The sequence below is a fragment of the Pundamilia nyererei genome, unplaced genomic scaffold (assembly GCF_000239375.1).
Source record: "Pundamilia nyererei isolate P.nyererei 1_Seehausen unplaced genomic scaffold, PunNye1.0 scaffold00002, whole genome shotgun sequence".
In the NCBI taxonomy this organism is placed as follows: Eukaryota; Metazoa; Chordata; class Actinopteri; order Cichliformes; family Cichlidae; genus Pundamilia; species Pundamilia nyererei.
The window spans coordinates 6,440,283-6,466,983 of NW_005187403.1; the positions used below are offsets into that span (position 1 = coordinate 6,440,283).

The following is a 26,701-nucleotide window of genomic DNA, read 5'->3' on the forward strand; positions in this document are numbered from 1 at the left end:
TATATCGATATTTTTTAAAAACTCGATATATCGCCCAGCCCTATATGGGCCTCATTTTTAATATTACAATGGCAAAACTGCAAAAATTGTCCTAACAAACCAAACAAATTATGGATTTAACTGTAAAACCTGCATTTAATTGAACCATTATCTTTAACGCTGCTGAAACAGAAACAGCATTTTCTGCTGAAAATTTAGTAGACCAGCTCTGACTATGAGTTTTATGAAGTTATTTCAGTAACATTATATTTTCTGTAATTCTGGCATGGCAGGTAGCTCCAAATATGAATGTAGACAGATTGGTAGTAAATTCAATCCTTTGTTGCTGCAATTATAAGCAAAAGAGTGGGGCATAATTTACTCCAAATATTTTTCTCTGGTATTGTTTTTTCTTCCCATGAAACCAAGTTTTACAAACACAAGCTTCTCCATTAGCTTTTCTTTACAGAGAAGGGTATTTTCTGATGGGCTTGTTAACCTTTTTCCACCAGTGTTTCCAACCAACAGAGCTTCACTTTGATTCAAACTGTAGAAAAGTTCACAGTGAATATCACATTTTTTTACTTTTGGAAACCAGGAGCACCTACAAAAGCTTTCATATTTCACATTTTGTTTCAGATTTTGAAAAGCTCCCTCCAGAGCCACTAAAGACATTCATGGTACTTTTCATTCCAAGGAAATTTCACTGCCTGCACAAAATCTGTTGACTGCCCTTTCAGTTTTATTATCATTAAAGCTCCTGTTCAGGTACCACAGTTACTTTTTGCATCAGTGTCTAAACTTCTGTTTTCTTTCCAGGTGAGTGCATTCTCAGCACCAACTTGGCATTCAGGAATGAGGAGGAAGAGGAGGCCAGAGGTAACCTGACAGTCTTCATTATAGCCTGCGTCCTGCTGGTGCTGGTTCTGGTCACCGTCGTCATCCTTATCAGACATTCCCGCTTGAAAAACGTGCGCTCAGACATCCCTCCCCGTGGCTATGAAAAGCTGGGCTCCGGTGGGGGATACGGAGGCGGCTACAGCTCTGCTTCTTCTTACAGCGGCAGAGCCGGCTCCTCTGGCGGCCGATTTCAGGAGTCCCAGCTGGTCGACCTCAGTGAACGTCGCTCAGGGAATAAGGATGATGACAATGATGACGACGATGATGAAGATGAGGACATTGTTTACATGGGCCAGGATGGCACAGTGTACAGGAAGTTCCGATACGGACAGCTGGGAGAGGACAACGAGGACGAGCTGGAGTACGACGATGAAAGCTACACGTTCCGGTGAACGTGATGCTTTCCATCTCATAAGATTTCTTTTGCAATTCTTTCCTTCTTCGTTTCTTCCCCAGTGCTGTTTGTCTCCCCCTTCCCCCGAGGGACAGAGTCATTTATCCTTTACTGAATGAGCCTGACCAAATGAAACATGAGATGCTGTTCATAATGAGCTCTGTTTTTATAACTGCATTCACACAATGAAATGTGTTGCATTTAAAAACAGTAAAATGTATTTAATACTCCCAAACTTCCTTTTTTTTAAAATAAAATTAACAAAATTAAGCTTTATTCGCCACACCCGGTTTGTAGCACGAAGATTTCTGCGTATCTTTAACATTTCATCGTGGCAGTTTACTTGTTGTGATGGTTTCATTGATCATATTACCATGTATAATTGTGTTGGATTGGGGTTTAAAATTTGATTAATCACCCTGTTTATGTTTGTTTTTCTCTTTTACCCATGTGCTTATTGTTGTTGATATTTAATTTGAGTATGTGTTATCCTGGTTATTCTGTTCAAATAAAGTTTTGCAAACAAATCCATTAGGAAAAAAGAGCAACTCGTGACTTCACCAGGTTGAAAGTGGCTGATTTGTAATTTGGCAGACAAAGAAATGATAAAATACATTCAGACTTGAATCGATTTATTTTTATTGAATTACTAGCCAGTGATCAACAATTTCTTTGCATCCCCTCAGTACACCATTATAGACTGTGCAAGAGGACCATCGGTTATCTAATGAGGGGGACATGCACTGATGCACAGATACGCACACACGCATGCGTGTGGACACACACAGATAAAGATGTGCTTATCAAAGATCCCATCGCTACTCTCACCCGAGATTCTTCCTGGTCGTCAAGCAGAAACTGAGGATGAGTTTCGACGTGTATAGACAGAAAGACACATGCATGCGTGCGCACAGACACGCACACACACTTGCAGAACACGACTAAAAAGACATGCTGTCACATAGCACTGACAGCTTCATATAATAATTAAGTTATTCCTTCTTAGTCTTAGATTAACTCTATAAAGGTAAAATATCTAGTTTTATGGTTAATTTTCCAGAAAGAGGTTTGGATTGGTCAAAAGCCAGTTGGTCATCTTCCATGGCACAAGGCACCCTGTGCTTTTACTGCGTACACAGAAGTAGTTTCTTCATCAGAAATACTGAGACTGAGTAACCAGTAAAGGGTGATATTATTGCTTCACTGCTTCTCATGCACACAACTACAACACTATAGACTCTACAAATGGATTTGCGCAGTGCGCTGTCTAGTGTGTAATTGAAATCCCTACCCTAAAGTGAGCGATGGCACTAGTCTGCTGATGCTCCCAAAACAAAAAATCACACTTAAGACTACATGTATATCAGGACTGCAGGTGTAAGGTACAGCAGGTGCTACAGCAGCCGTTAAAGATCTTATCGTGATCAGGTGCTATTGTAAGTTGTATTCTCTTATTAAACTCCAGTGTGTAATTGACAAAACACTGACAGACGCACACACAGTAGCTACACAATTTTCCAGATGCGCCCATTCAATACAACAGTGACTTCTGAGCATCGAGGTGACCCATCTATTCAGGATGTTTGGATTTACGAGCCGCTGGCACCAGCTGCGTCTGGTCTGCTGGGAAGATGAAAGTACAAAGCAGAGACATTAGAGATGGGTGTGTTTATGTAGTAGTGACAGACTGCTGACACAAGGCCGTTTGTCTTCTATGTGTGAACTTAAACATCTTCGAGGACTTACTCTGTTCTGCTTGCTGCAGTTGGCTCGGATCCCTGCAGAAAACTGTTCACTCTTGATCGGGCCGGGGGAGGGCGGGGATTGAAAGGTTGTTAAAGCAGAATTTACTGTTGTAATACACGAGCATGCGCTGAATTTGCAGGTGCATGCAACTTACGCTTCAGAGCACAGTTAGTCAGCCGGTGATTAGTGTGGGAATTCTACTGCTTCTTTTCTACATTTATTATCAGTGCAATAGATCACTGTGCTATAAGGACTGGCTCATTTATTTTTGCTGTAATGATAAATGAGATGAAAGCAATGCATTTAGCCTCTTTAGCAAATTCTTTCTCTCTCCTGTAATTGCAACTATAGCCAAATCCAATTGGGCCCTGATCCAGCAGAAGAATCCCTGTGATCTAAAAAGTGAGTTGTCTGATAAGAGAGCGCTTCAACTGTAGATGGAAAAAAAGAGAGAGAGAAGAAAAAAAGCAGAATAAGTAATGCGAGCAGGAGGGTCGATGCTTACCTCGAGTTCTCTGCCGCTTCCTTCAGCTGCTTGTCGAGTCTAGATGTTAGAGTTTAAATGACAAGATGAAAATAGACTTATTTAAAAGACCATCTGGGCTCAGAGGAGGTGGAGGCAGTGTTGTGTTTAAAGGTTTAAAGGGACTCACCTAATGATGCACTCTGGGATCTGGATGCAGTCCATCGGGATGAGTTCCTGCAGCTCGTCCAGACTGTTTACATACTTTATCTTACTGCTGAACTTGGTGCTGAGGCATCACAAGCATGTGCACAAAAAATGACCATTTTTACATAGGCACACACACACAATTAAAGATCTACATAACAGAAACACGATAAAAGCAATAAATGTGCATTACTCCGTTACACTATATTAAAAGGTCTGGAGTCACATTAGCAGCTAATTGTCTCAGTGTAATAATTTTAAGCAGCCTTAATTGTTTTAATACGTGTCAAGATCCAGCAGCAATCTTTAGAACAAGACAGTGGACCAACCACCAGACCACAACAAATACTGATAGCGTGCCAGCTAAAAGTGAAGTATTCTTTACCTGATGAATGGCTTGGTAATGGCTAGAATGGTCCTGATAAACCACGATGGATGGAGAATAATGAAGGATTTCAAGTTCTTCCTGAGCCTGAGGATAACATCACATGCCAAAGTATTATGTAAATGTTGGTGCATCAGTTTTCACTTTCATTCTGCAAAGCTGCAAATGTTCTTAGTCATTCAGGGCTTCTCTCACAAAACCAATGTAGTATCGCATAGCAGTGATACCACTGAACAGGACAGACCTTCTGTCAATCATCTGATAGCACTTCTTTAGCCAACCAAGTCCAGGCATTCTTCTGTGGGGTGTGGCTCCATTCAGGTATACAATCATGTAGTCCTCTGCCACCATCAGCTCCAGTGTGCTGATCACATAACTGGAAAAACGCACACATGAGTACACACAAATTAATTTTCTGAAGCTTCACCCTTCCTGTAAGTACTACTTAGATAACCCTGACCCCTATTCTGGCTTTAAACCAGGGGTTCATACCATTTTTTTTCTGGAATACAAAAGGGTAAAATGTTGTATTTAGACCCATTGCTGATTTCTACACTCCCTAAAGAACAGTGCTTTTAGCTAAGCACCAGCATGCCAACTTGCACACACTTTTAAACAGCAGCTCGAGACGTATTTGTATAGGCTTGGTTTTGACTAGTAGATAATATTACTGTGTTAATATTTGAATTGACTGCTATTGTGAAGCACTTTGCGATCCTGATTTAGAAAGGTGCTACAGTATATAAATACATTTTATGTACAAATCTTACTGTAAGACGAAAACTCTCTCTCTCTCTATCCTCAAACCCCGCCCACACCATCAGGAGTGGAGCAACCAAGCTTGGCATACAGGTACATCTTAGGCCCCTAAACCACCAACCAATAACCCATTTGTAGCATTTATGCATCTATAGCATTAGCAGCATTATCTTAATTTAATGTAATTGACATTTGTTTTTGGTCTATATCTTTTGACTTATTTGAGCTACCTTACTAAGTCCTGGTGTAAATAGAGGACATCCTGGGCTTTCCATTGATATCTCATGTGTTTGGGTGGCCTCTTGTAGCTCCAAAGAGGCAGGAAATCACAAGTTCAATTGGAAGATTCTTTTTTTCCTATTCTCAGGGGTATATAAGTCATTTTGTTGCCTACCAACCACCTAACAACAGGCTAAAATCACAGGCCCAAACAATACCGTAGCATGTACTAGTAATATTTAACATGTTCACCATGTTGTAGTTTAGCCTACTTGCCATTTAGCTCTAAATACTAAATGCAGGCTGTGTAGACTGTATAAAAAGGATGGGTATACTGAGTGTGTTTTGAGCCACGTTGGTTTTTTAAGCTTTAAGTTGGATGAGAGTGAGAAGCGCTAAGCTTTCAGCTAATGCTAACGAACTTCATTAGTTGCTAGCCTTTACAGACTAAACGAGCAGCACAGTTTTTTGAGGAACTGTACCCCAAGCAATATTCTCCATCAGGCTTTCTCAAGAGGTAAATTTCAATTACTGGAAATAAAGTGCATGTTGGGATACACGCCTCAAAATTTAAGTCTACACAAAGACCAAACAACTGAGTTCTGAAATGTTATGAGAAGCAAAACTGTGTTTTGTACCTGGCATTAAACGTGTTTGTTACATCCCTGAAGTTAGCATGGTGGGGTCTATAGGACTGATTTGGTTTTGCAGCCTGCCTCAAGTGGCCACTGCAGAAACTACCATTTTTACACACTGACACTGGTGTCATTGTTGCTTCGTGGTTTGTGCCCCTAACAGTTTACAAATTTTAACACTCTCAATAAATGCAGATCAGTGAGTCCCAAAGTGTAAGCTGGGGCCACCTGGTGTGCTGCTGCGAAGGTCTTGCAGATGAGACACAATAATAACAGAAATTCAAATTGAGATTACTCAAAAGTATGTTAAGTTGCATATTTAGCTATAGGTTTTATTTTAGGTTAGCTTGTGATATTACTCATTACTCTGACTCTATAATGAAGTTTCTTTTTCTCTTGTATTATGGTGGACGTCATGGGTTTTTTGGTTTTTCAGGGGGTCTCAGCACTCTTGACTTTGGGAATGGCTGACTTAGACAAACAGAACTGTAACTACATTAATGTGAAACAGCATCATGCCTTGCAGAAACTCACCTGGGCTAAACTGTAATTCAATCAAAAACTTAAAAATATCAAAAGCAAGCGGAGTTCGAAAGTCTCTGGCATTATGTGTTAAAATGGTGAAATATAGGAGTAACTTTTATTTGAATGCTCAATGCAAAAAATATGAGGAAATAGGACACAAGTCTTACCCTCAATTTGAAAAAACCAACTAACAGCATTTTAAACATTTCTCCCCTCTGAAGTCAGCAATGAGAAATTGGCAAAAATGTTGCTTCCTCTTTCCTTCTTTGCATCAATCTCACAAGCTCGATCAGACTTCTACTTTTCCGAAAATCCAATTCTCTAATTCAAACCATAAGAAACTGTTATCGCTTTCTCGTTTTTTTCCGCAGTCCCTCCACCACCTCCTCTCTGTCTTCGCAGTCAGCAGGGAACTTTGTCGCCTGCTTTGAAAATAACTTGACAATCTCCTCAGCTAGTTTCCTCAATAACTCATCTAACTTCACTGGCTCTCCTCTCCTCCTGATCAAATGTCATTCCCCAGCTTGCTTACAGACCAGCACTGCTGATCCACTCTGTTTCCTGAATATTCTGATCATCTCCCACTGACATCAAACTGAATACCGTTCAGCACCCAGCTACAGTTACTCCTCCTCGCGCAGATTCAGACCTCAAGCCATCTGGCATCAGAAACTGCAGACAGTACGGTTTACCTCCTTTCAGTTCTTTCCAGAACTCTCGGATATGCCAGCTCACTCAATATCTTCCACAGAACAGCCTGTGGGATCCCTAGCACACTGTCCAAGCATGAGGCGCCACTGTGCCAGCACAACAGTGGATATATCGACACGGGAGGTCCTAGCAAACAAGCTAGACTCACACTGAATTTTAATCACTTCATTTAGAAAGTTGTGTTTGTGCAGGAGTGTCATGGCTGATTGAAACAGCAAAAACGTCCTTAATTTGATAATTACATTCACACACACATTGCTTTTGTCATATGCATTTCGATGCTACATTGCCATGAACCAATTTTGACTGGAAGACCACAAACACAGCTGTGTATTTCCCACAGGCTGGCATGACACTTTGACTACTGTGGGTTGGACGTTACATGTTACAGCTGTTCAAGTGCCCGTCAATCACAAGAATCCTTCAAATTAACTCTCAGTTCATCATCCAAGTAATACAAGAGTTTAATGACCCTGTTCCATTGTGATGCATTTAGTCTTTTGCAATTTTTTAGACTTTAAATACATCATCCGTTTTTGTGGACCCCCGTCTTGAAGCCTCGAGGTCAGTAATAGGTTGTTATCCTACTGTTTTTTGGAAACCGGCTTATGACCGTCCCTAAGTGCTTTATTGCACATTTTACTATAAAATGAATAGTACAGTTAACATCCTTCTATAATAAAGAAGACTCCAAACTAGCAATTCAACCATATTACATTCAAACTGAGGTCATAAATGAATGATCACATGAGAAGAAGGTTCATGTTCTAATAGCTTTCTGTTCAATCGGACTTCTTGTTGCAATCAGAGTGCCCCCCTCTGCTGACTAGAAAAGGCGCAGGTCTATGCTTGTAACATAACACTAAAATCTACAAGAACTTGTTTACAAAATGTGTACTGTAAATGTTGCCACTGATGCCTGTAGTGAGTGCTGAGTCAGACTATCCAAACGTATTTACACACGCAGTGTTAGACTGTAAGGAAGAATCCGTGATTTCGACTCTTTATCCTGTTTCTGAATGCCAACTGCACAAATGAGTACATATTAGTACTTTAATATGGACAAGGCTGTGTGATTGTGTGACTTTTTGTATAGCCACAATGAGGTACATACTTGTGGTTTTTACACATTTTATAGTTGTTTGAGAAATACTGGATAATTTGGCATTGACATCCGACGCATATGTTTACTTTGTGCGCAAAATGAATCTAATGTGAGCAACAGTTCATTCACACTAGAATAAAAAAAGGATAGCAACTCAGAAAATTCAGTGGTTGCCCAGTGATTACATTGAATTTTTTTCTGCAAGTAGAGACGACCAATGCCTTTAATCTCAGGGCGAGATTAAATTGTGCAATTGCACAGGTCACCTGGTAGGAGGCAACCTGTCTTCAAAAAAAATGCTCTGACTTGGAATGACTGCAATCACTCTCAGGGAGATAGACCAAGGTTTGCAAATAGTTTTTTATCTGGTTGCCAACTAGTTTTATTCTGATTATATTCTTGTATAAAAGGAAGGTTTGCCAGGCACCTGTCATTTTGCAGTTAAATCACCTTCCTGCAGCAATTTGTGAAGGAATTTATGAACTTTTGCATCAAATTGATGAGGTTTCAGCAGGACTCAGGAAGACGTTTTATGTCTCATCCAAGAGGCTTCTTCAGTTCTAATGAAGTTTTAAGGTTCATGTAATTCCCAACTTGACCCTTTTTACTTGATAGCAAACTGACTCCTTCTTATTGGTGTTTATTGCCATCTTGATACATCACTTTGAAGATGGCAAGTGACTACAAGTGGCTGGAGAGTTCAAATGCAATTACATCATAAGATCACTGCAAACATTCGCTTTAATTTTAAGTGTCAAACCACTTTTTCCTGAGTGTGACTGTAGCTTTACCTGACCTTCAGGATGTTAACATTATCATTGTAAGTATGTTAATATGTTGATATTAGCATCAATCCAAAACCCACTTAAGGTGAAAAATACATTAAACAGATTTTTTTAATTGCAGCCTTTCGCTCATGTTGTTGCCAGTGCCAGCTGGCTGACTCCAAAAGCAAGTTAATATCCTCTCTCTCTGAAAGTAAAACTAACTTGCACCACAAATAAACACAATCCTGGCTTGATTGATTAGTGCCTTTGGAAACATTTTAAATAAAAGTAGCTGAAAAAATATGGCTTGTTTTGTAGGTAAAAAGTAAACAAGAAGTCCTGAGCTCCAGTGTCAGGGAATTGGTAAACTGCTCCTTAGTACTAATTAAAAGAAATCAGTATCTTTGGGATGCGCACATACAATCAATAGATCCAGTTTGCTAATCAAGCATGAAAGCAAACTTATACCCAAATATGGTAATGTGATAGCAAAGACCTAAATGTTTAAATGAATAACAAACCAATGAGTGATGTCATAGTGGCTATGCCCATTGTTAATATACAGTCTGTGGCGCTGCCTTATACATCTTGGTGACATCAAGGATGATTCCTGGTTTATTCCCAAATTTTCAAAGTTTTACCCATAAACTAATATGTTTATATTTTTATGTTTATATATATATAGATCAGTCATGATCAGATGGTCGATCATTGCTTGCAAAAATGAAAAAGCAAATGAATAACACTGCTACAAAAACAGGATATGCACCGAACGATGTGGCTGAATTTAACGGGGCCAAAGCAAAACACTGGAAAAAACAAAGAGTCGTTTAAAGAGCGTGTTAGTCACCGCTTTTTGATACTCACAGGAAGAGGTTCTCCATTATTTCATGGTACTCCTCTCGGTCGCTGTCTGGCAGAAAACAAGCAGCAAACACGATGATGGCGTTCACTCCGTTGCCATAGTAGCCTTGATAAAAAGCACACACAAAAATAAAAGTAGTAAGAGTTCCTTTGGCGAGAACTTGATTGCTCTTTTATTTTTTGTTCTATTTATCTTTTGTCCATCTGTCTCTCTGCCCTGTTTCCTCTCGCTACTTTTCTGATTAATGTAATTTCCGTCTATTCACAAAGCCATTCATTACCAGATTTGGTGTCACTCAGACAGCAGGTCTTTTATCAAAATGACAGAGCTGGTGAGATTGAATTTTCAGTGACAGACGTCTCTGTTTCCATGAGACAGCTGCGTTTCACTAAACCTGCAACGCAGAGCACAGTGGGTTATGCATGGCCTGCATATTTCCACCCTCATGGTCAATCCACCCACAGACTAACCAGAGCTCGTGGTTAAGGCACCACAGAGGGGGAAGAGATAGACATGGGGCCCCTGCCTGTGAAACCAATAATGTGTGACTTAGTGACTGGTCTCAATTTAAGATCCAGGTCCCCCTGTGGTTTTCATGCATTATACTCACACACGGTTGTGTACAAGTATACGATTGCACAGCACTGCACAGTTCACATCATTTTTATTTTTGAACCATTCACTGACCCCTTATGCCCGGTGAAAGAGCAGTTGTTACTTTGATTTATCATGCCTGTATGCTCACAGTGAGTCGATCTGGATCACAGCAGTCAAATGGCCACTTTGCCCACATGAATCACATTACTGTAACATGCAGGTGACACAGGGAAACATGACTTAAAAATTCGTGCTGAAAAGGTTATCAGTTGTCTTCATCTACAGCCTGCATTTCCTTATTTGTACTTGGTCTACTGCCAAAGTGGGATGAGGTATTTCCAAAATGCTACGTCCTTCAATGGTCTAGTTAGATGAGAACTGGCAGCTCATTAACATGACAAGGTTGTAATGCAGTAAACCTAACATAAATACTTTTTTAACCTGGCTTTCTTCTGTAATCCAATAGCAAAGCATGCTTACAATTGAGAAATACTGTGTGTTAGATGATTATAAATTTGTTGATTTATTTCTGGTTTTCTGTGTGGCAGGAGGCTTGAGGTCACACTTTTTTTTATTTTTGTTCATCTCATCTATTCACAATGGCCCTCAAGAGGGCTATTCATCTTAAAAAGCCATAGTCTTCACATAGTTACCTCTAGGGTTCATGAAACTAAGGTTCCTCAATCTAATTCTTTCTTTTCTTTCTTCTAACACCATGAGGAGTCCTGGAGTCATTTTTTTTATTTATTAGAATGTCCTTCAATTAGCATATTATATAAATATGTAGGACTGTCATGCATTTGTGCAACATCTTTCCAAGTTCCTTAAATCCTGTCTCAGAGTGATACTGAAAAACTAGTTCAATTAGTTGATCTAAAATGCTGCAACAAGACCACTGACTTCTACTGTTCTCTGCTTCAAGTGACAACAAATCTTTCAGGTACAAAGTGACTGGGGACACTTTGCACCTGCTTTGTATGCAGATTCAGCTTGTATTTCAATCTTTGCTATAAAAAGCAACGTCTTTTACCCAATTGGCTTGGACTGGTATTCAGTTCTAGTGGTTGGGGTTTAAGGGAGAGTGCACCATTTGATGGATCCTAATGTTAACACCTTTACTATACTTTACTGTAAATGTAGTAACTACTTTGCAAAAGAAAAACTACACTTGTGAATTGATTTTAAAAAGTGAAATGAGTTGAGAGCAGTGTCTGCAGGGCTCACATGACCCCAGCAGCCGGAGCTAAGGAGGAAGATCTGCTCAGACTGTGAGACAAAACTTGAGTCACCTCCATGAGAGATGACTTTCATGTAGGGCTCAATGAGTTTCATGTTGATACGGTGTTCCTGCTCCCCAATGATGACAGTCCTCCACAGTTTTCCATCTTGGCGTTCCTCCTCAGCACTGTATGTTGGGATTGTATTGTAGACTTCACTGGTAGCACTCCTGTTGGCAGTATTGGGATCTGATAAGAAAAAGACCAAATGATGCATTGTGGGTAAATTGTAGACTGATTTTAAAAAGATCAATAGATCAGTAACTGTGGTTTTCCACTTTAACACATCAATTAAATTCTTGGTAAAGTAATGAAGCATATTAACATTAGCTGTTAGTGTTACAGAATAAAAGTCTTGCTCTTGTTGTGCAGAAGGAGGAGAATAAAATGCTTGTATCACTTTGTAATTCTGCGTGCCCCACCTTCATCGCGATCTTTCAGGTCATCAAACTCACAGTGTTAGCATTCTAGCATTCAGAGTCACCCACCTTCCCAGTCCATTTCATGGTCTGTGTAGTCGAGGTAATCCCCCTCATCTGGAGTGTCGAGGTCGTCGACATTAATGTCTAGATCATCTGGTGTCTCTCCGAAGTCATCCTCGCTCTGGTCCAGTGACAGGCTGATACGAGGCGCAGATAGTTTTTTTCTCTGTGAGGCTCCTCCTTGCAGAGGTAGAGAGGTAGGAGGGACTAAGAAAAGAAAAACAGAAACAGTTATGCAATGTCACAGTGTTCTTTTAGCTATTAAGGGTATTTGTTGATTCGCGCTCACCTGGTCTGCCATCATCCCCCTCAGAGTTCATTTTACTCCCTGATGCCAGGTCCATCCCCAGGAGGACCTGCGAGAAGATAATTACAGTTATTAAATGAACTCTTATGATAGAAAAACACACCTGGAGAGCACCCAGACTACTGTGTGTGCTATCTGCCGCCTGTGATACCTCTTTATGTAATGACTGAGTTAGATAGACTGGTTGTTAGAGTCTTGGTAATGTTGAGATAAATGGCAAATTTAAAAGCTACTAGTGAGTGGAAAGTTGAGTTTTTTCATTTCATGCTCTGTTATACGTCTAATTCACTAAAGTTCAGGGTGAAATTTGTAAAAAAAAAATTAACTTAATTTTACACCACATCGACAGCTTTGGTTGCATAACATATGCAAAATACACTCAGTAACCCCCTAACCAAGCATCAGATTAGGAAAGAAAAATGATTTAAGTGACATGGTGTGCTCGTCTTCTAATGACGGGTACCAGCAGGACGATATACCATCTCACAAAATTATAATAATCTCAAACTCATTTCCTGAACATAACAGTGAATTCACTGTACTCAAATGGCCTCCACAGTCAGCAGATCTCTATCCAATAGAGCACCTTTGGGATTTGGTGGAACAGGGGATTCACAGCATGGATGTGCAGCTAACAAATCTTCAACAACTTTGTGATCCTGACATTTCAACATGTTTCAACATGTAGTAAAATCACTTTGTGGAGGATTTCGGCAGTTCTGAAGGCAAAAACATCCAACCTAGCAATGTTTAACCACTAATGTTACCAGAGAGTGGATATGATAAAATGCAATGGATTATTTTAAACTGATAAAATTGTTCACATTGGATCAACAGGTAGTACCAACAGTAACACATCGCAAATTACCTTTAGATGATCGGACATATTTGAGCAGTATTTTTACATATATTTGTTTCATAAATATTTTTTAAGTTCAATCTGTTGGCTAACCTGGTAGTTTTGTTTTGAAGCCTACGCTTTTATTTTGAAAGAACGATAAAACAGGAAAGAGGTTCAGTAAGAAAGCGTGATTAGCGACAGAGTTGAAGTGTGGTTTAAGCACAGAGAAAATGAGCGTTACCTGTGTTAATAAGTACCTGGCTGACAGTGACACAAGGTTTGACCATATTTCTTTTCATGTAATAAGTTATGTCTAACCATAATGTCGTTTGATAAATGTAGCTATAAGCTATCAATCTAATATAGTGAATCAGTGAAAGGATTTGTAGCCTCGTTTTGATGTGTTATAGAAGTTTAGATGCAAAATGAGACCATCAGATATGTGAGATAAAGCTCAAATGCCATGTTGTGCAGTTTATCAAGTTTAGGGTGTCAATATTTTGTTTTTTCTTCCTAGCTCTTACGATGTCTTCCCTGAAAATCTGAGTGAACTACATCTTTAATAAAGTTTCTTTGAAGCATCAAGAGTCCAGCATTCAGCCAAGGATGCTGCACACTTTAACACATCAATAATAAAATTATAATATTATAATTCTTCTATAATTCAGTATAAATTGCAACAGCGTACTTTTGACGTTTAATCAGATCAAACTATTTTGCAAGCGTTTTTCCTGAAAAGACGATTTCTGGCAGCCTCTCATGAGGTTTTTATTCAGATCCAAATTAAGCATTTTTTTTTTCAAGTTAATTGGGGTAAATTTACTAAAGAATAAAATTTTGGGGTGCTGAGGGGGTGGGATAGTCAGAAATAACAGGAAAACACACTGATTTCTGCCAAATATTATAATGCAGACTCAGTGCCTTTATTGTACTTGGACTGAACCCCAGAAAAGCTCATTCTGAGCCAGCAAAGTTAGTTTTTGCTGATAATACTCCCCCACGTCTCCTCAAGAGGCATCTTAATAAAATGTTTTCATTATAATAGGATTTAAACATATGGTCCAGTATTACTCACTTAAGTAAATATTAATATATATGTTTTTACATATGAATCTGAAGTGGATTGAGAAAAACTAAAATATGATCCATTTTAATGGAAGCATTCCTGTTACGTCTCAGAAATCCCCAAGCACTTTTCAAAATAGTGCTGCAGAGCAGAAAATATGATTTGATTTGAGTGCTATAATTTAACCAACAACATTTTCTGATCAATATCGTGTCTTTATCTATGTTTGTCAGCCAGAGGACACAACAAAAAAAATCTTATCTCTGGGATCTATATCAACGCTGTTTTATAGAGTGAAAAATTACAGTTTGGCTTTATCAATATCAGTGCGAGCGTAAGAAAAAAAAAACAATCCAAGCGCATCCATAAGTGTACTAACACCTTCATATCTAAAAAAGTGTATTGATTACACTTTTCTGATCAATAGTTCTCCAAAGCTATCAGGGAATGGAGAGGGGGGTTTAAGAGGAGTGGTGAGATGGGAGAGGGAGATAGTAGAGCAAGGGATGGGGTGGGGGGGGATTCTGAGGTTAAAGGTCTTCTCCCTCTGTGATTAAAGTGGAGGAGGCAGGGTGACAAGTGGAAGGTGGAGTCGGGGAAACGGCGACGCTCGTTACATCACAACTTCATTCCTCTCCTTTTTTTCCCCTCCTAGTGCTCATTCAAATCAAATGACGGCACGCTTGCCTGAGCACAGATTGGGCACGGATGCAAATTCACCGAGAGTCACGTGCGCTCTTTCGCATGAAAAGGGAAAGTCCTTGTTCCTCATCGGCAGGATTTCATCTGGATTAAGAAAAATACGATTGCATTAGCAGCTGCAACAGAAAAATGCTGAATGGTTTGTTCCTGTCCAGTGGAGATGAGTGCCATGATTCACTGTTTGTCTACTGTATCTGTGCCCACAAGGAAATAAATACACATTGATACACAGCCCTATAATGCAGAATAACAAAACCCAGCATCATATATCTTCCGCTGAGGATGCTGATTTGCTTAAGATCCACTTCCCCAGCACAGCGTAGGACCACAGTGCTGATGCCAGCAGCCCCTCCCTCTCCCTCGCTTCCTGTCTGCTGGCTGTGGAAAAAAAAAATAGAGCATATCCCTTCTTTCTCTTCTTTTTATCACCCCCCTCCCCCAAATAAAAGCCATCTACTCACCGCTTCTGGGGCTCGGGAATCTCTGTCCTCCTGCGTCTCAGAGCATGAATGTACTTCCAAGTTCCCTGCCTGCTTCCTGCTTCCAGCCTCTCGATGGAGATGCTCAGCTTACAAACAGCTCACAGCTTCCACCATTTTGTGGTCACATGATCTGGGCCACTACCAAATAAGGGCGATCACCTGCTGCAACAGCTCTTTGCACACCAGCTTATACATACATATAGGAGGAGTGTATTTGCCTGTCATTATGAAGTGGGTGCACGCTGAGGTTTCTGAACTACTACTATTCACGACAAGTGCGGGACTGCTTTTAATGTCTGACTGTTGATTTGTGAGCCCCAGAGAGCTGTTTGCCCTCAGGGTGACAAAAGGAGCTGTCATTGCCAGCTCCGTGTGCAGATAATATTCATAGGATTCACCACATGCTTGAAAATATTGTCCAATCAGAAGCAAACAGCTGATGCTTGACAATCCACTGATTCTTAGGCTACTTCTAATGTTTCCTTCTACGTTAGCTCTGAACTGTTCAACCCTTAAAACACAACACAGGTGAAATCAGCTGGTTCCTAGATATCCATGCCCAAACACGCATTTCTCTAAACCTCGTTGAAAGCCTGTTTCACTTACCAAAGTTTAATCCCAAGTAATTAGGACAGGAAGACGGAGATCAGCCTGTCAGACCTCATTGTTGACCATTGTATGGTACAAAGGTTATAATCACACTCAGTGTAACCACGCCTGACGTGAAGGTGTCTGGGAAAACTGCCTTTAGTTAATCACTGTCAGCAGCTGCTGTCCTACAGCGTGAGATCAGTCATAGATTTCTGAACATACACTTTGTTCTTTATATATATTTTTAATTACTTTTGTCAAAATAAAGTTCTCTATAAAGTGACAACAATGGGGAAGCAGCATGAATCAGTTTATAGAAATACATATTACATGATTGTGGTTTTAATCATTTTAGAGGCAAAACGTTTGTTAAAAGTATCCAAATACAATAATGAAAAAACAAATTAAAGCCATTGTAGTTTCCCCCCACAGTGAGGAGCTACAATGTGGCCCATCCTGCCTTACAGGATGAGGAGCTGTAAGGCAGGATGGGCCACATTCCTGCCAGACTTTGTAAAGCGAATCTGATGCCGTGTGCTTATTCTCCATCAAACAGTAACAGAATGAAAGGAACCCTGTGTAACAATTCAAGATAACATTTTTCTCCTATAGCAGAAGAAAAAAATGGGCTTACTTTACCAGTTATGATAAAGTGGTGTCACAAAGAAAGACAATTGCTCCCTGTTACAGTCATGAAATAAATGCACCTTACCTGACACTGCTGCCTAAATGCCTCTCTTTGATGTTTTTGAACAAGCAGCTGACAGCACATTAAAGATTTTTTTTTTTTTGTCTTTTTAAAAATGTTACAACATGATTACGACCAGTGTTCTTGCTCTCCACAGTGAAACCATCACTTGGTCCATTAGCCTCTGTCATTCGAGGTTGAACTGTTCCAGGTTTTCTTGGAGGAGTGTGTCTTTGACTGATTTGAACACAATCCTGATGTTCTCCGTGTCTGTAGCGCAGGTGTAGTGCGTGTAAAGGGCTTTATGACGACCAACATGCCGCTCCACATACATATTTAAGATGAACTTTTTAGCTCTTTCAGCATCTTGTCGAGGCCCTGCGTGGGAGAAAGTGGTCAAAATTAGAAAAGCCTCCTTGCTCACTCTTTCACAGTTACTGTTTAATACAGTTTTATACTCTCCAGTGTGTCTTAGTTGAGACTTAAGAACTAACTCATTCTTAATAATTGTGCTTATCATTAACATCAGTCACAATATGCATAGTGCTCTATTGTGGACTTTCACAAATCGATCAGTTGTCATCTTCACAAATCTTTAATGTCTTTAATTATCAAATATTTGACAGGGTGCATGCTGGATTGATTAATTCATGTACAGACAGTAATTTAAAAAATGATTAACACAGCTTGTCATTGCTTCTGTAGTCTAACAGTTTAAATACATAAATATTGAATCCAATTTTACTTTATACAAATAAATCAGAATAAAACTCACCTCAGTCACTTGATATTGTAAGGTAAAGACCCTACAATAATATAGAGAAAACCTCAACAATCAGAAAACCCCCTATGAGTAAGCACTTGGTGAAAGTGGGAAGGAAAAACTCCCTTTTAACAGGAAGAAACCTCTGGCAGAAACAGGCTCAGGGAGGGTCAGCTATCTGCTATATTCAAGGCTGACTCACTTCATGCCAGTTATACTCAAATATAGTTTTGAACACAGTTATGGTTGTTCTGAAGACATGCAGAGCAAACTGGGGGCATGCTTTACCTGTGTATTCTGGAAAGTAGGAAGCTAAATGCGAATGCTGGATTTTCTCCTCTAGCAGGTCTGTTTTGTTCAGAAAGAGGATGATGGAGGATTCTTGAAACCACTGCCACGAGGTGATGGTCTTAAACAAGGCGAGGCTCTCCTGGAGTCGATTCTGAAAGAGGGGCGACAGGCTTAGACGATGAACTGTATTTGGACAAGGTTGGACAAGAATCAAAGAAAGGATCAACTATAACTATAATGACCGTACATCGTTTTCACTCTCGTAGAGGACCTGATCGTACTCGTTGAGGGCTGCAAGGAATATGATAGAGGTGACATTCTCAAAACAGTGGATCCATTTCTTCCTCTCAGAACGCTGCCCACCAACATCAACCATCCTACAGAAAGACAATGAAAGCACTAAAGGTTCATTACTGAAGACTGAAGAATTACTGAAGAAGGAACTATATTTCTCTACTTTCTCGCAGAGAGTTTTCTAAGGGGACTGACACTGCTAAGTTCACTCTCTATATAAATGGTCTTTAGCCAATACAGGTTTCAACAGTCAGCAGTTCCACATAGCGACACAGATGATTGAATTTCACATGTGCACTGGGACCTGCAGAAGCTGTGAATGCAGCTCTTTTGTTGTCTGCAGCTTATTCTAAACACGACTTGAAGGAAAACTTATTACCGCCCACTTAGTTCAAATTAACTATCTTTAGTCACTTCAGTAATTAGTCTGTTTTGTCACCGCAGTACTAATGTGTGTGTGTGTGGACTGCGAGTACACCGTAACTGTTTCCATACACATTAAGAAGGTAAGTACCGGATGGGTGCTGTTAATCAAATGCACTTCATTATTGATCATCAGCAAGAGGGAGTGCCAGTATAAAAGCAGAAGTTTGGCAGTTTGCTGGTCTGGAGCATTCCACAAATCTCAATAAACTGGAGCAACATTGTAAAGACTTCTACAAGCTGTTGAATGGTTGGGTACACTGGACTGCGAGTCATGTCAAAACTTTCTTTTTCACAGGGCTGTATATCTGTCTAGATGATGTGTTAATAAAGTATGATATCAAACCTGAAGATGTTTTTGGAAAATTCAAAGGGATACTCTATGATGCCTGTGGTGGGCACCCTGACCCTCAAGATGTCCTGCAGGGTGGGGATGTATGACGGGGCTGTGATTCTGTCCAAGTCAGTGAGGTAACTGAAATGTTTACAACAACACATTAAGGTTAATATTCTGAAATATTAAACAGAAATCTATGCTTTTTACATGCATTGATTTTAGCAGAATGAATCCACACTATTACAGGATTACAATAAACGGAGGAAATTAATGCAAGATAAAGATGTGAAATATAAAAGTCTTACTATTTTGCAGAGTCTGATATCTGGAATTCCCTTCTGCGCTCATAGCATCTTTGAACACCGTGATCGTTCCAGACTCTCTTTATGGCGTCCACTTGCCAGGACTCCAAAGTTGACACATAGGTCAAGTCCACTTGGCTCAGCTTCTCCGCATACCCCTGACAGACAGATACACAGGTCATTTCACTTCTTCAGTACACGTTCAATACAATGACCGCTGTAAAAGAAATCCCACTAGATGGTTTTTGTGAATTGCAAGAGATCGTTTTTAGGCAATGTTTCCTTTTTTTACTATAGTTCTCAAGAAGAACCAGATCTACTGCAATGACATGATGTAGAAAGATTAATTGTCTGTAGAAGTTTTTGATTACTAAAAAGTAACAAGCTTGAATTAGCTTTTGTTAAATTAAATTTGGTGCACACTTTCATGTCCCCCAAAGTTTAAACTGTAATAACTTCTGTGATCCCTTAACATTTGCCCAATTATTTTGCAGGATAAAAGTTTGCACCATCTTAATATCCCTTAGTTATGCCATTATAGCTCCAGGTTCAAATGTATATGATATAAAGAGCACCTCTCCTGTCTTATTCTCGCCTTTCCCCCCCTTTTTGGATCCATGTATTTACTGGTATCTTGTCCTCCAGATGTTTCTATTATGAGCCACACAGTCACTGAGTGTTTTTGTTCTTCATTGCTCATATCTTGTTTTGTTTTTTTTCACACACCAACTGTTTCTAGGCAGATGGCCGCCCACCCTGAGTCTGATTCTTGAGGTTTAACAGAAGACCCCCACCTTGCCCTCCCCAAAAAACTCCCACGTGTTGTGATTTGCCACTGAACAAACAGAATTTAATATCGAAAATAGCTCAGCTGGTCAGAATTTGTTGTCTGTCCACTGCGGCAAATCGGGCTGTGTGGATTTTAAATCACTGATAGTGACATTTAGATTGTTAGTTTATCAAAAACTAACACTATCAGAATTTTTTTTCAACCACTTTGAAGAACCTATCCTAAAGTGGCCGCTTACAACCCTGAGTGAGGCCTTACAGGAGGTTCACCCTGTGGTCAGAATGCACACACAAAGGTGCAGGCCCCAAAAGCAACTCACAAGTTCCTGCAGTGGAAAACTGTCTATTTATATAGCCTGCATGTTACAATACTAGTATTGTTTCTAATTTGTTTTTCTCAATGTAACTGGTACGGCAAGCTTTCTCAAACGCCACATAAAAGTTTAAATGCTTGGTTTCTCACAATGTTCTGGTCATGGAGGTAGTCAATGTGAAGAGTCTCCATGGCGTTGATCATCGCCTGGATGCCCGCTATGATGTTCTGATACACCACACGAGTGAAGCCTTTCCTGTCAGTGTCATTGTATCCTTTGCCATGGATGATCCTCATCTGTTTGATGAAAGTACTCTTCCCACTTTCACCAGTCCCTGGGCAAACGAGATGAATGAAACCGAAGGATGAAAAATGGAATAAGATCAAAGCAATGCCAGAAATAGGACATCTGTGGCATGCGCTCAAAAAAAAGAAATAATCTCAACATCAATCAGCTGCAGCTCAACAGGAGTTTGGCAACAAAACAACAAAAAAAAATTGCAATCTCTGAAGCGTTATAATATTTCCAGAAAGTAAAGTTTCCAGGTTAGAAGACCTTTTTTTTCATTCAAGCCAGGGTGTGTGTGTATATTGTGCGTTTCTTCATTCATTTGTATCCCCCCATCACCAACATGATTACTCTGATTTAGCACAGCATATAGGAGTTGAACATTATGCCCATACGCTCGGTTTTATTTTCATCTCACTGCTTTTGCACTACAAAAAAGCATGACAGCAGATGGAGAATTAAGTTGAAAAGAAAACAAAAAGGCTATAAACATTATGAATTAAATATGCACTTACTTTTTATTCTGCACATAACAATGTGCTGAATACTATTTTGGGACAGAAAGTCTTTGCCAGATTCCTGCAACTCAACGTGCCTATCAACAGCGATGTGTCCTTGACTGAAACAGTGATCTGCTTCCTGCCTTCTAGTTGTAAATTACTCTTGATAAGGGTGTCAGCTTAGGGCCCAAAACGCCTAGAAATGTTAACCATTAGTCTGACCTTTACAGGGGGATATTGTTCTCCAAACAACTCAAGTTGAAGTTTAAAGTAGCGCTGACCTTTAAACAAATCCCTAATGTCTAATGTATTGTTTCCAACATAATCAACAGTCAAGCTTTGAAAAGTGGCCTGCTTGGCCGTTTTGGTTCTGGAGAAAACAGACCACATGTCATTTAATGAGGTCACCGTGGCTGTCAAAATATGAAACCTGAATACTTTGTACTAATGAAGCAGCAGTATGGTTTCATTTTTAAGAGGAGACTGCAAATGATTAAGGCTATCTGAGAGATTTATCAGAACATCACTATGTGAAGAATGCGAGGAGTAAGCTGTAACTGGCGTGAGGTGACAGCACAGCGTAAAACACATACCAAAGCTTTGTTATCTATTGATCCAGAAAACATTGGTATTTGCACCTGATTCACCTTATTCCATACCTCCGATGTCAGTTTCCCGTCAATTTACGAGGGCAAAACTACACTACAAGCCAAGCATTTGGTTTTTGTGGTGATTTCCACAATAATCAGATGGAATGACATGGAATATGATCCAAACATTCCTGCTCCATAGTGGAGGAATTCTATGACTTTGGTCGTTTTGTTTCTGATGTTTTCAGGGAAGTGCTTTGACAGACATGTAATATAATTTATATAATTATTTTATAATCGTATTGAGATCATTTTAAATTGTTTTAGTTTCCAACGCATTTATTTTTAACTTTTATTTTTTATTTGTTGGTTTTATTAATATTCAGCACTTTGAAACTTTACTTTGAAAAGTGCTTTATAAATACAGATACTGTAAATATAGAGCATCGTCATCAGATAACATTTTATTCTGTATTATAGGCTGCATTATTCTCAGTCTAAGGACTTTGTTTTAATGCTAACTATCACATGCTAGCATACCAGTAGACTACGATAAACTAAGATAGTCTACAGTTCAAATACTGAGGATATCCACGCCAGAACATAAGCAGAAACCAAACTCTACTCACTGTGGGGCTGTAAATGGAAGGCTATTTTCCTGTATATTATTATTATTATGTAATTCTTTATTTAAACAGGTCTCATTGAGCTCGAGATCTCTAGTTCAAAGAGAGACCTTAAACGTGTTTTTTTTTAAAAAGAAGGAAAAACGAGATACAGACATATAATTACACTCCACATTGAGAAAAACCTGTTCTGGTTAGTCTAATTCAGCATTTCACTCCCTTATATACAGATTAAACTGGAATGTGAACGTTATTATTGTTTTATATAGCACACAATGTCCTTGCGTAATCTCAGCAGGTTGTATGAGAGTTTCTGGGTGGATGAATGAATCATCACAGGGAATTCCTTTGACGCTAAAGGTTGTTTCTGTTGAGCTGTTAAATCGCATAAGCCTCAGAAATATAACTCAAACGTTCACTGCTATGATCAGAAACCCTGTAATAATAACAGTTAACCACAAATCTAACAAATGTACACTGTAAAATAAAAAAAACAGAAAACAAAATCAAACTAACTAAACTTATTTAAAGTTTCTTTGTTACTGAAGACATATCTGTTCATTATGTTCCAAAGTTCCACTGTGGACGTGTGTTAGTTAAACACTGAGCTCTCACCTAAAAGCAGCAGCTTCAGCTCCCGTTTAGACGCTAACTTGTCCCGTCGAAGCTGTCTCTCTATTTCTCTGTGTATCCTCAGTCTCTCCTCGTCCTCTGGAGACAGGCAGCACTCACCCATTGTTATCCTAGTTTACCTGCTGCTCCCGGTTCAGCTACAGACAGCAACTTTGTAAAATTTATACAGATTTTTTTTTCTTTTCTTTCTTTCTTTCTTGTTCTTGTCAGACTTGCCAAGAAAAGTTACGTCTCGGAACAGGTGAACTTTCTGCAATCATTCTTCCTGCTGGGGGATCCAGTTCAGGTGCATTTCACATTCCTGCCGTGCAGGAGAGGCGGGCTCTGACTGAAAGGCAAGTTTATCCACTCTGTCCCTGTGCACCTACTTACAGTACACGTCCATACTCTCAGGAGCCCGCTGAAAAGTTGGAAAGTCCAACTGGGAGGCAAGAGAGGAAAATACGGCAACTTCGTGCCAGAGTGACGGTAAAGTACCCGAAAGCATTAAATCCAACAAGATCAAGGTTCACAGGTGAACTTTGTGACGCTTTGTCTCAAACACACGTTAAAGTGTTTATCATGATTTAACCAGTTAAACCCTGAAATATGAAAAAATTGCCAGTAAATTGTATTTTTTAACCACATTGAGCTATCTGACAAATTTGTTTAAATAAAAACAGTTCATATCTATAAAGAATTATTTCTATTTTTTTAATAGCTTATAAATATATAGTGCATTTTTTGATGAAATGACGACGAAGTCTCAAAAAACTCCCCAAATAGCCTACTCTATGTATCAAATATGATACTATAGGTGTAACTGTGTCGAGGCTGATTCATGCTGTGCTTTCAATAAGATCACCAAACTTGGTTACTGTGTTTTTTCCATGGATGACACTAAGAAAAGCACAGGTCTGCTTAAGACAATGAGTAAACACATGGCAGGGAACCTGCACATACAATAGCAGGACTTTCCCAAAGTGGAATCAGACAATCAGACCTTTTATCTTTTTTTTTCTTTCTTTTTTTTTTTTTTTTTGGCTTTCCTCCTAAAACATGACTGCGATGTGAAAAAAGGGACTGTAGGAGCCATTTTTTGAGTTGTTACCTTATGTGTGCCGCTAGGGGTCACCTTTAGTGCTTTACGGTATGATGTGTTTATGTGAATGTGAAGGTAGACACACGTAATCAGCACCAGGTGTTGTTGTTCGGGAGGCACAATCACTTTGTGACCGGTTGGATAAAGAGAACTGTGGAATGATAAATACAACTGAAGGAAGAAGAATAAATATGTTAAATGGACAAGATACGTACGGCTGGAGTTATAGTACTGTAACAGATTTCATTCATAACAGTGGCATCGCATCACCCCCGTCAACCAACACCTCAGTGGCTTAAAGTGTAGGCTTAGCCTCTGCAGGGACTATCCACAACACATGGTTGTAGGATATTTGGAGTGAGTCATTTTATTTCATAACAGAATATTTAAAGTTTGGAGATTTGCATTACTTTATTCAACATGATAAATAATGAAACTATTATTAATGACTAGTTTATTTCTGAGAACTAGTGCTTCATGTTGAGGCTTAACGCAATTTGATTAATTTACAAAAGGCAGAATTTCGTGAAACTTATTGCGGAGCATGAGCCAAGAAAAAACCGGTCAAAATGTTTCCCATTAATCTGAGCTCAGCATTATTGGAGGATACACTAAAGTAGTGCCTTTCTACAATGGCCTTCTCTTTATTTCTCTATCTGGCCTGAAATAAATAGATAAAAGAAGTTGTATCTTGGTGCTGTAATGATTCATAAAATTTGTCATCTACTTTAAGCCTAACGAAAGGTGATGCTACGTGTCACTGATATTGCCAAAGTCTAATGTGGCTTTTCCTTTTACTCAGTGTAAAAGGGTAATCTGCACCGTCTCATAAACCCTGTTCGTTTGCATTCATGAAGGCATCTTTCGGCTGCTGACAACAGGGCTGACCTATGAACTGGAAGTTCAGTGGCTGAATCCCTGGCTTCTCTAGTCTGTATGTTGAAGCATGCTTGGCAAGATACTGAACCCCGAGTTGCATACAGAGTGTTAGTGAGTTTTCAAATGTTAGACAAAGTGCTCAGCATAGATAAAAGCACTGCATAAATAACTAGGTGAATGAGATTTACAGTAAAAAGTGCACTCAGTGCTCAACTTGAGTGGAAGGGTGCTATGTAAGTACCAGTCTATTTACCAACGATACACCTACCTCCTTGTGAGTTCTCTTACTTTGGCTAGAAATTATGAAGTTTTTTGTTGTTTTTTTTGCCTGTCCTGTTTGGCTCTTTTGCCATCAGAATTATTGTCTAAAGGTGAAGAAAGATGCCCAACGGATTTACTTTACCAAATGGACCAACCCAGCCTTGCCGTAATATCTATTTGATTCACCTTTTATTGTTTATTTTATTTTATTTTCACTTGCTAAATACGGGACAGACTTGACTGGGGAAAAGAAAGGGGAGAAAGAAAGAGGGAAAGAAAAACAGCGGGGAAGAGGGACGGGGATAAAGGGCAAAAAACAAAAACCAACAAAATAAGCAGACAAAAAATACATAAATCAATCACCTGGATCACCTGTTGACAAAGAAAAAAGAGAAAACAAGCAGAAGAAAAATAAACAACATCACGATGATATATGTGAATATAACAGTAAATACTAAATATTAAACATTATTGTGCAGCACGTAAGATCGACAGCGCACAGTGTGCTTTGAAGTAGGAGCCAAAAAGGGTGTAGTTTGTGTGTGTGAGCACCCGTGTGTACACCTGTGAGCATGGACGCGCTTGTATTTAAAGGTTCCTTCATGTAATGATCTGTTAGAGGGTGTGGGGAGCCACAGCCCCGTCCTCCAGGGCATGAAGCAGGTATGGAGTGACATGCCCGTGAGCTCCGCCGGCAGCCAGCTGTGCCAGAGAGACCGAGCCCCAGGCCGAGAAGCCGAGGGCACCCCACCCCCGAAGTGGCCCGAGCAAGCCCCAGGCTCCAGGCCCCAACAAGCAGCCACCAGGAGTGAGCCAGTCCACCCCTGGACACAAAGAACCACCAACGCACCGATGTCTGAGGGAAGTGGTGGGGGGAGATAGGCCTCCATACCTTGGAGGGCCTGAGATCCCCAGAGAGGTGGCGTCTGACACCCAACCTGACATATAGACACAGACAAACAGGCACACACAGATACAAACATCCATTCCCACCCTCATGCTCTCATATGCACTTACTCCACACTCACCCAACGTGGAGACAGACATAAAGAGACGCTGTACACACGATCACACTTCCCAAGCGTACTCTAAGCCCCACATCTAGGTACCCTTGCCCCTGGGGAAACTGCACCCAGACCCAGGTAGTGTTACCCTTTTCCCTGCGGTGGGGAGATGCAGACCGCCCCGACTCGGCAGCAGCAGGGAGCCCCCATATTCCAGACCCCAATCGGATGGCCAACTCCTCCTCCCAACCCCCCCGCTTCAGCAGGTCGCAGAGAACGGGGGTGTGTGAAGACTGCAAACCTCCCTCCACCCGCTCATATGTAGTTTTGATGCATGTGTGTTCTAAGGTGCATTTAAAACCCAGGAGGGCAGGGAGCTACCTGCCAGAGAGCAGCAGGTAAGCGCATAGCCCCCCCGATAGCCCTCAATGTCTACATGTATTTAAAATTGAGAGGTGGGCAACGACACCAGGGGTGAGGTGTACACCCTGATGGTACTTTGGATTCCGTGTAGCGTGCAAGGTCCAAGGTCCTATATGTATGTGTTATGAGAGTGTGAGTAATGTGAATGTCTAAGTTGTGAGATAAAATTGAGGCACAGGCAGCCGGAAGGGGACGGGGGGGGGGGTAGCC

At 40.1% G+C, this 26,701-nt stretch overlaps 3 protein-coding genes across 4 annotated transcripts in view; 1 reads left to right on the top strand and 2 right to left on the bottom strand.

The window, feature by feature from the left end:
* pcsk5a (proprotein convertase subtilisin/kexin type 5a) overlaps window positions 1-1,787 on the top strand; it is a 35,010-nt gene extending 33,223 nt beyond the window's left edge. The window contains exon 35 of the mRNA XM_013909377.1: window positions 799-1,787. Coding sequence (XP_013764831.1) covers window positions 799-1,271 — 473 coding nt within the window. The 3' untranslated portion in view covers window positions 1,272-1,787. The remainder of the gene's footprint in view (window positions 1-798) is intronic.
* A 108-nt stretch (window positions 1,788-1,895) lies between these two features.
* prune2 (prune homolog 2 with BCH domain) lies at window positions 1,896-15,544 on the bottom strand. Of its 2 annotated transcripts, none has more exons than XM_005720298.1 (11): window positions 15,394-15,544; window positions 12,306-12,372; window positions 12,023-12,223; window positions 11,547-11,723; window positions 9,663-9,765; window positions 4,319-4,450; window positions 4,075-4,161; window positions 3,673-3,771; window positions 3,525-3,563; window positions 3,020-3,070; window positions 1,896-2,893 (listed from the first exon to the last, which is right to left on the bottom strand). In XM_005720298.1, the coding sequence occupies exons 2-11, from the start codon at window positions 12,358-12,360 to the stop codon at window positions 2,863-2,865; spliced, it is 975 nt and encodes a 324-aa protein (XP_005720355.1). In that variant the 5' UTR covers window positions 12,361-12,372; window positions 15,394-15,544; the 3' UTR covers window positions 1,896-2,862. The 2 variants fall into 2 exon arrangements, with proteins under 2 accessions (XP_005720355.1, XP_013764880.1); XM_013909426.1 differs by having other exon boundaries at window positions 1,896-2,896.
* Window positions 15,545-16,510: 966 nt separating this feature from the next.
* On the bottom strand, window positions 16,511-23,102 carry LOC102211142 (guanine nucleotide-binding protein subunit alpha-14-like). The gene is made up of 7 exons (XM_005720299.1): window positions 22,826-23,102; window positions 20,356-20,540; window positions 19,107-19,261; window positions 18,811-18,939; window positions 17,995-18,124; window positions 17,745-17,898; window positions 16,511-17,071 (listed from the first exon to the last, which is right to left on the bottom strand). Exons 1-7 carry the CDS (start codon window positions 22,944-22,946, stop codon window positions 16,881-16,883), a joined length of 1,065 nt encoding a protein of 354 aa, XP_005720356.1. The 5' UTR covers window positions 22,947-23,102; the 3' UTR covers window positions 16,511-16,880.
* Window positions 23,103-26,701: the final 3,599 nt, after the last annotated feature.

Coding starts and splice junctions, on each gene's coding strand:
- prune2 (XM_013909426.1), bottom strand. CDS start 12,360: ATGGACCTGGCATCAGGGAGTAAAATGAACTCTGAGGGGGATGATGGC. Junction 12,224..12,305: donor GGGGGATGATGGCAGACCAG/GTGAGCGCGAAT, acceptor TTCTTTTCTTAG/TCCCTCCTACCTCTCTACCT. Junction 3,564..3,672: donor ATCCCAGAGTGCATCATTAG/GTGAGTCCCTTT, acceptor TCTAACATCTAG/ACTCGACAAGCAGCTGAAGG.
- LOC102211142 (XM_005720299.1), bottom strand. CDS start 22,946: ATGGGTGAGTGCTGCCTGTCTCCAGAGGACGAGGAGAGACTGAGGATA. Junction 18,940..19,106: donor ATATCAGACTCTGCAAAATA/GTAAGACTTTTA, acceptor TAAACATTTCAG/TTACCTCACTGACTTGGACA. Junction 17,899..17,994: donor TCTACGAGAGTGAAAACGAT/GTACGGTCATTA, acceptor CCCCTCTTTCAG/AATCGACTCCAGGAGAGCCT.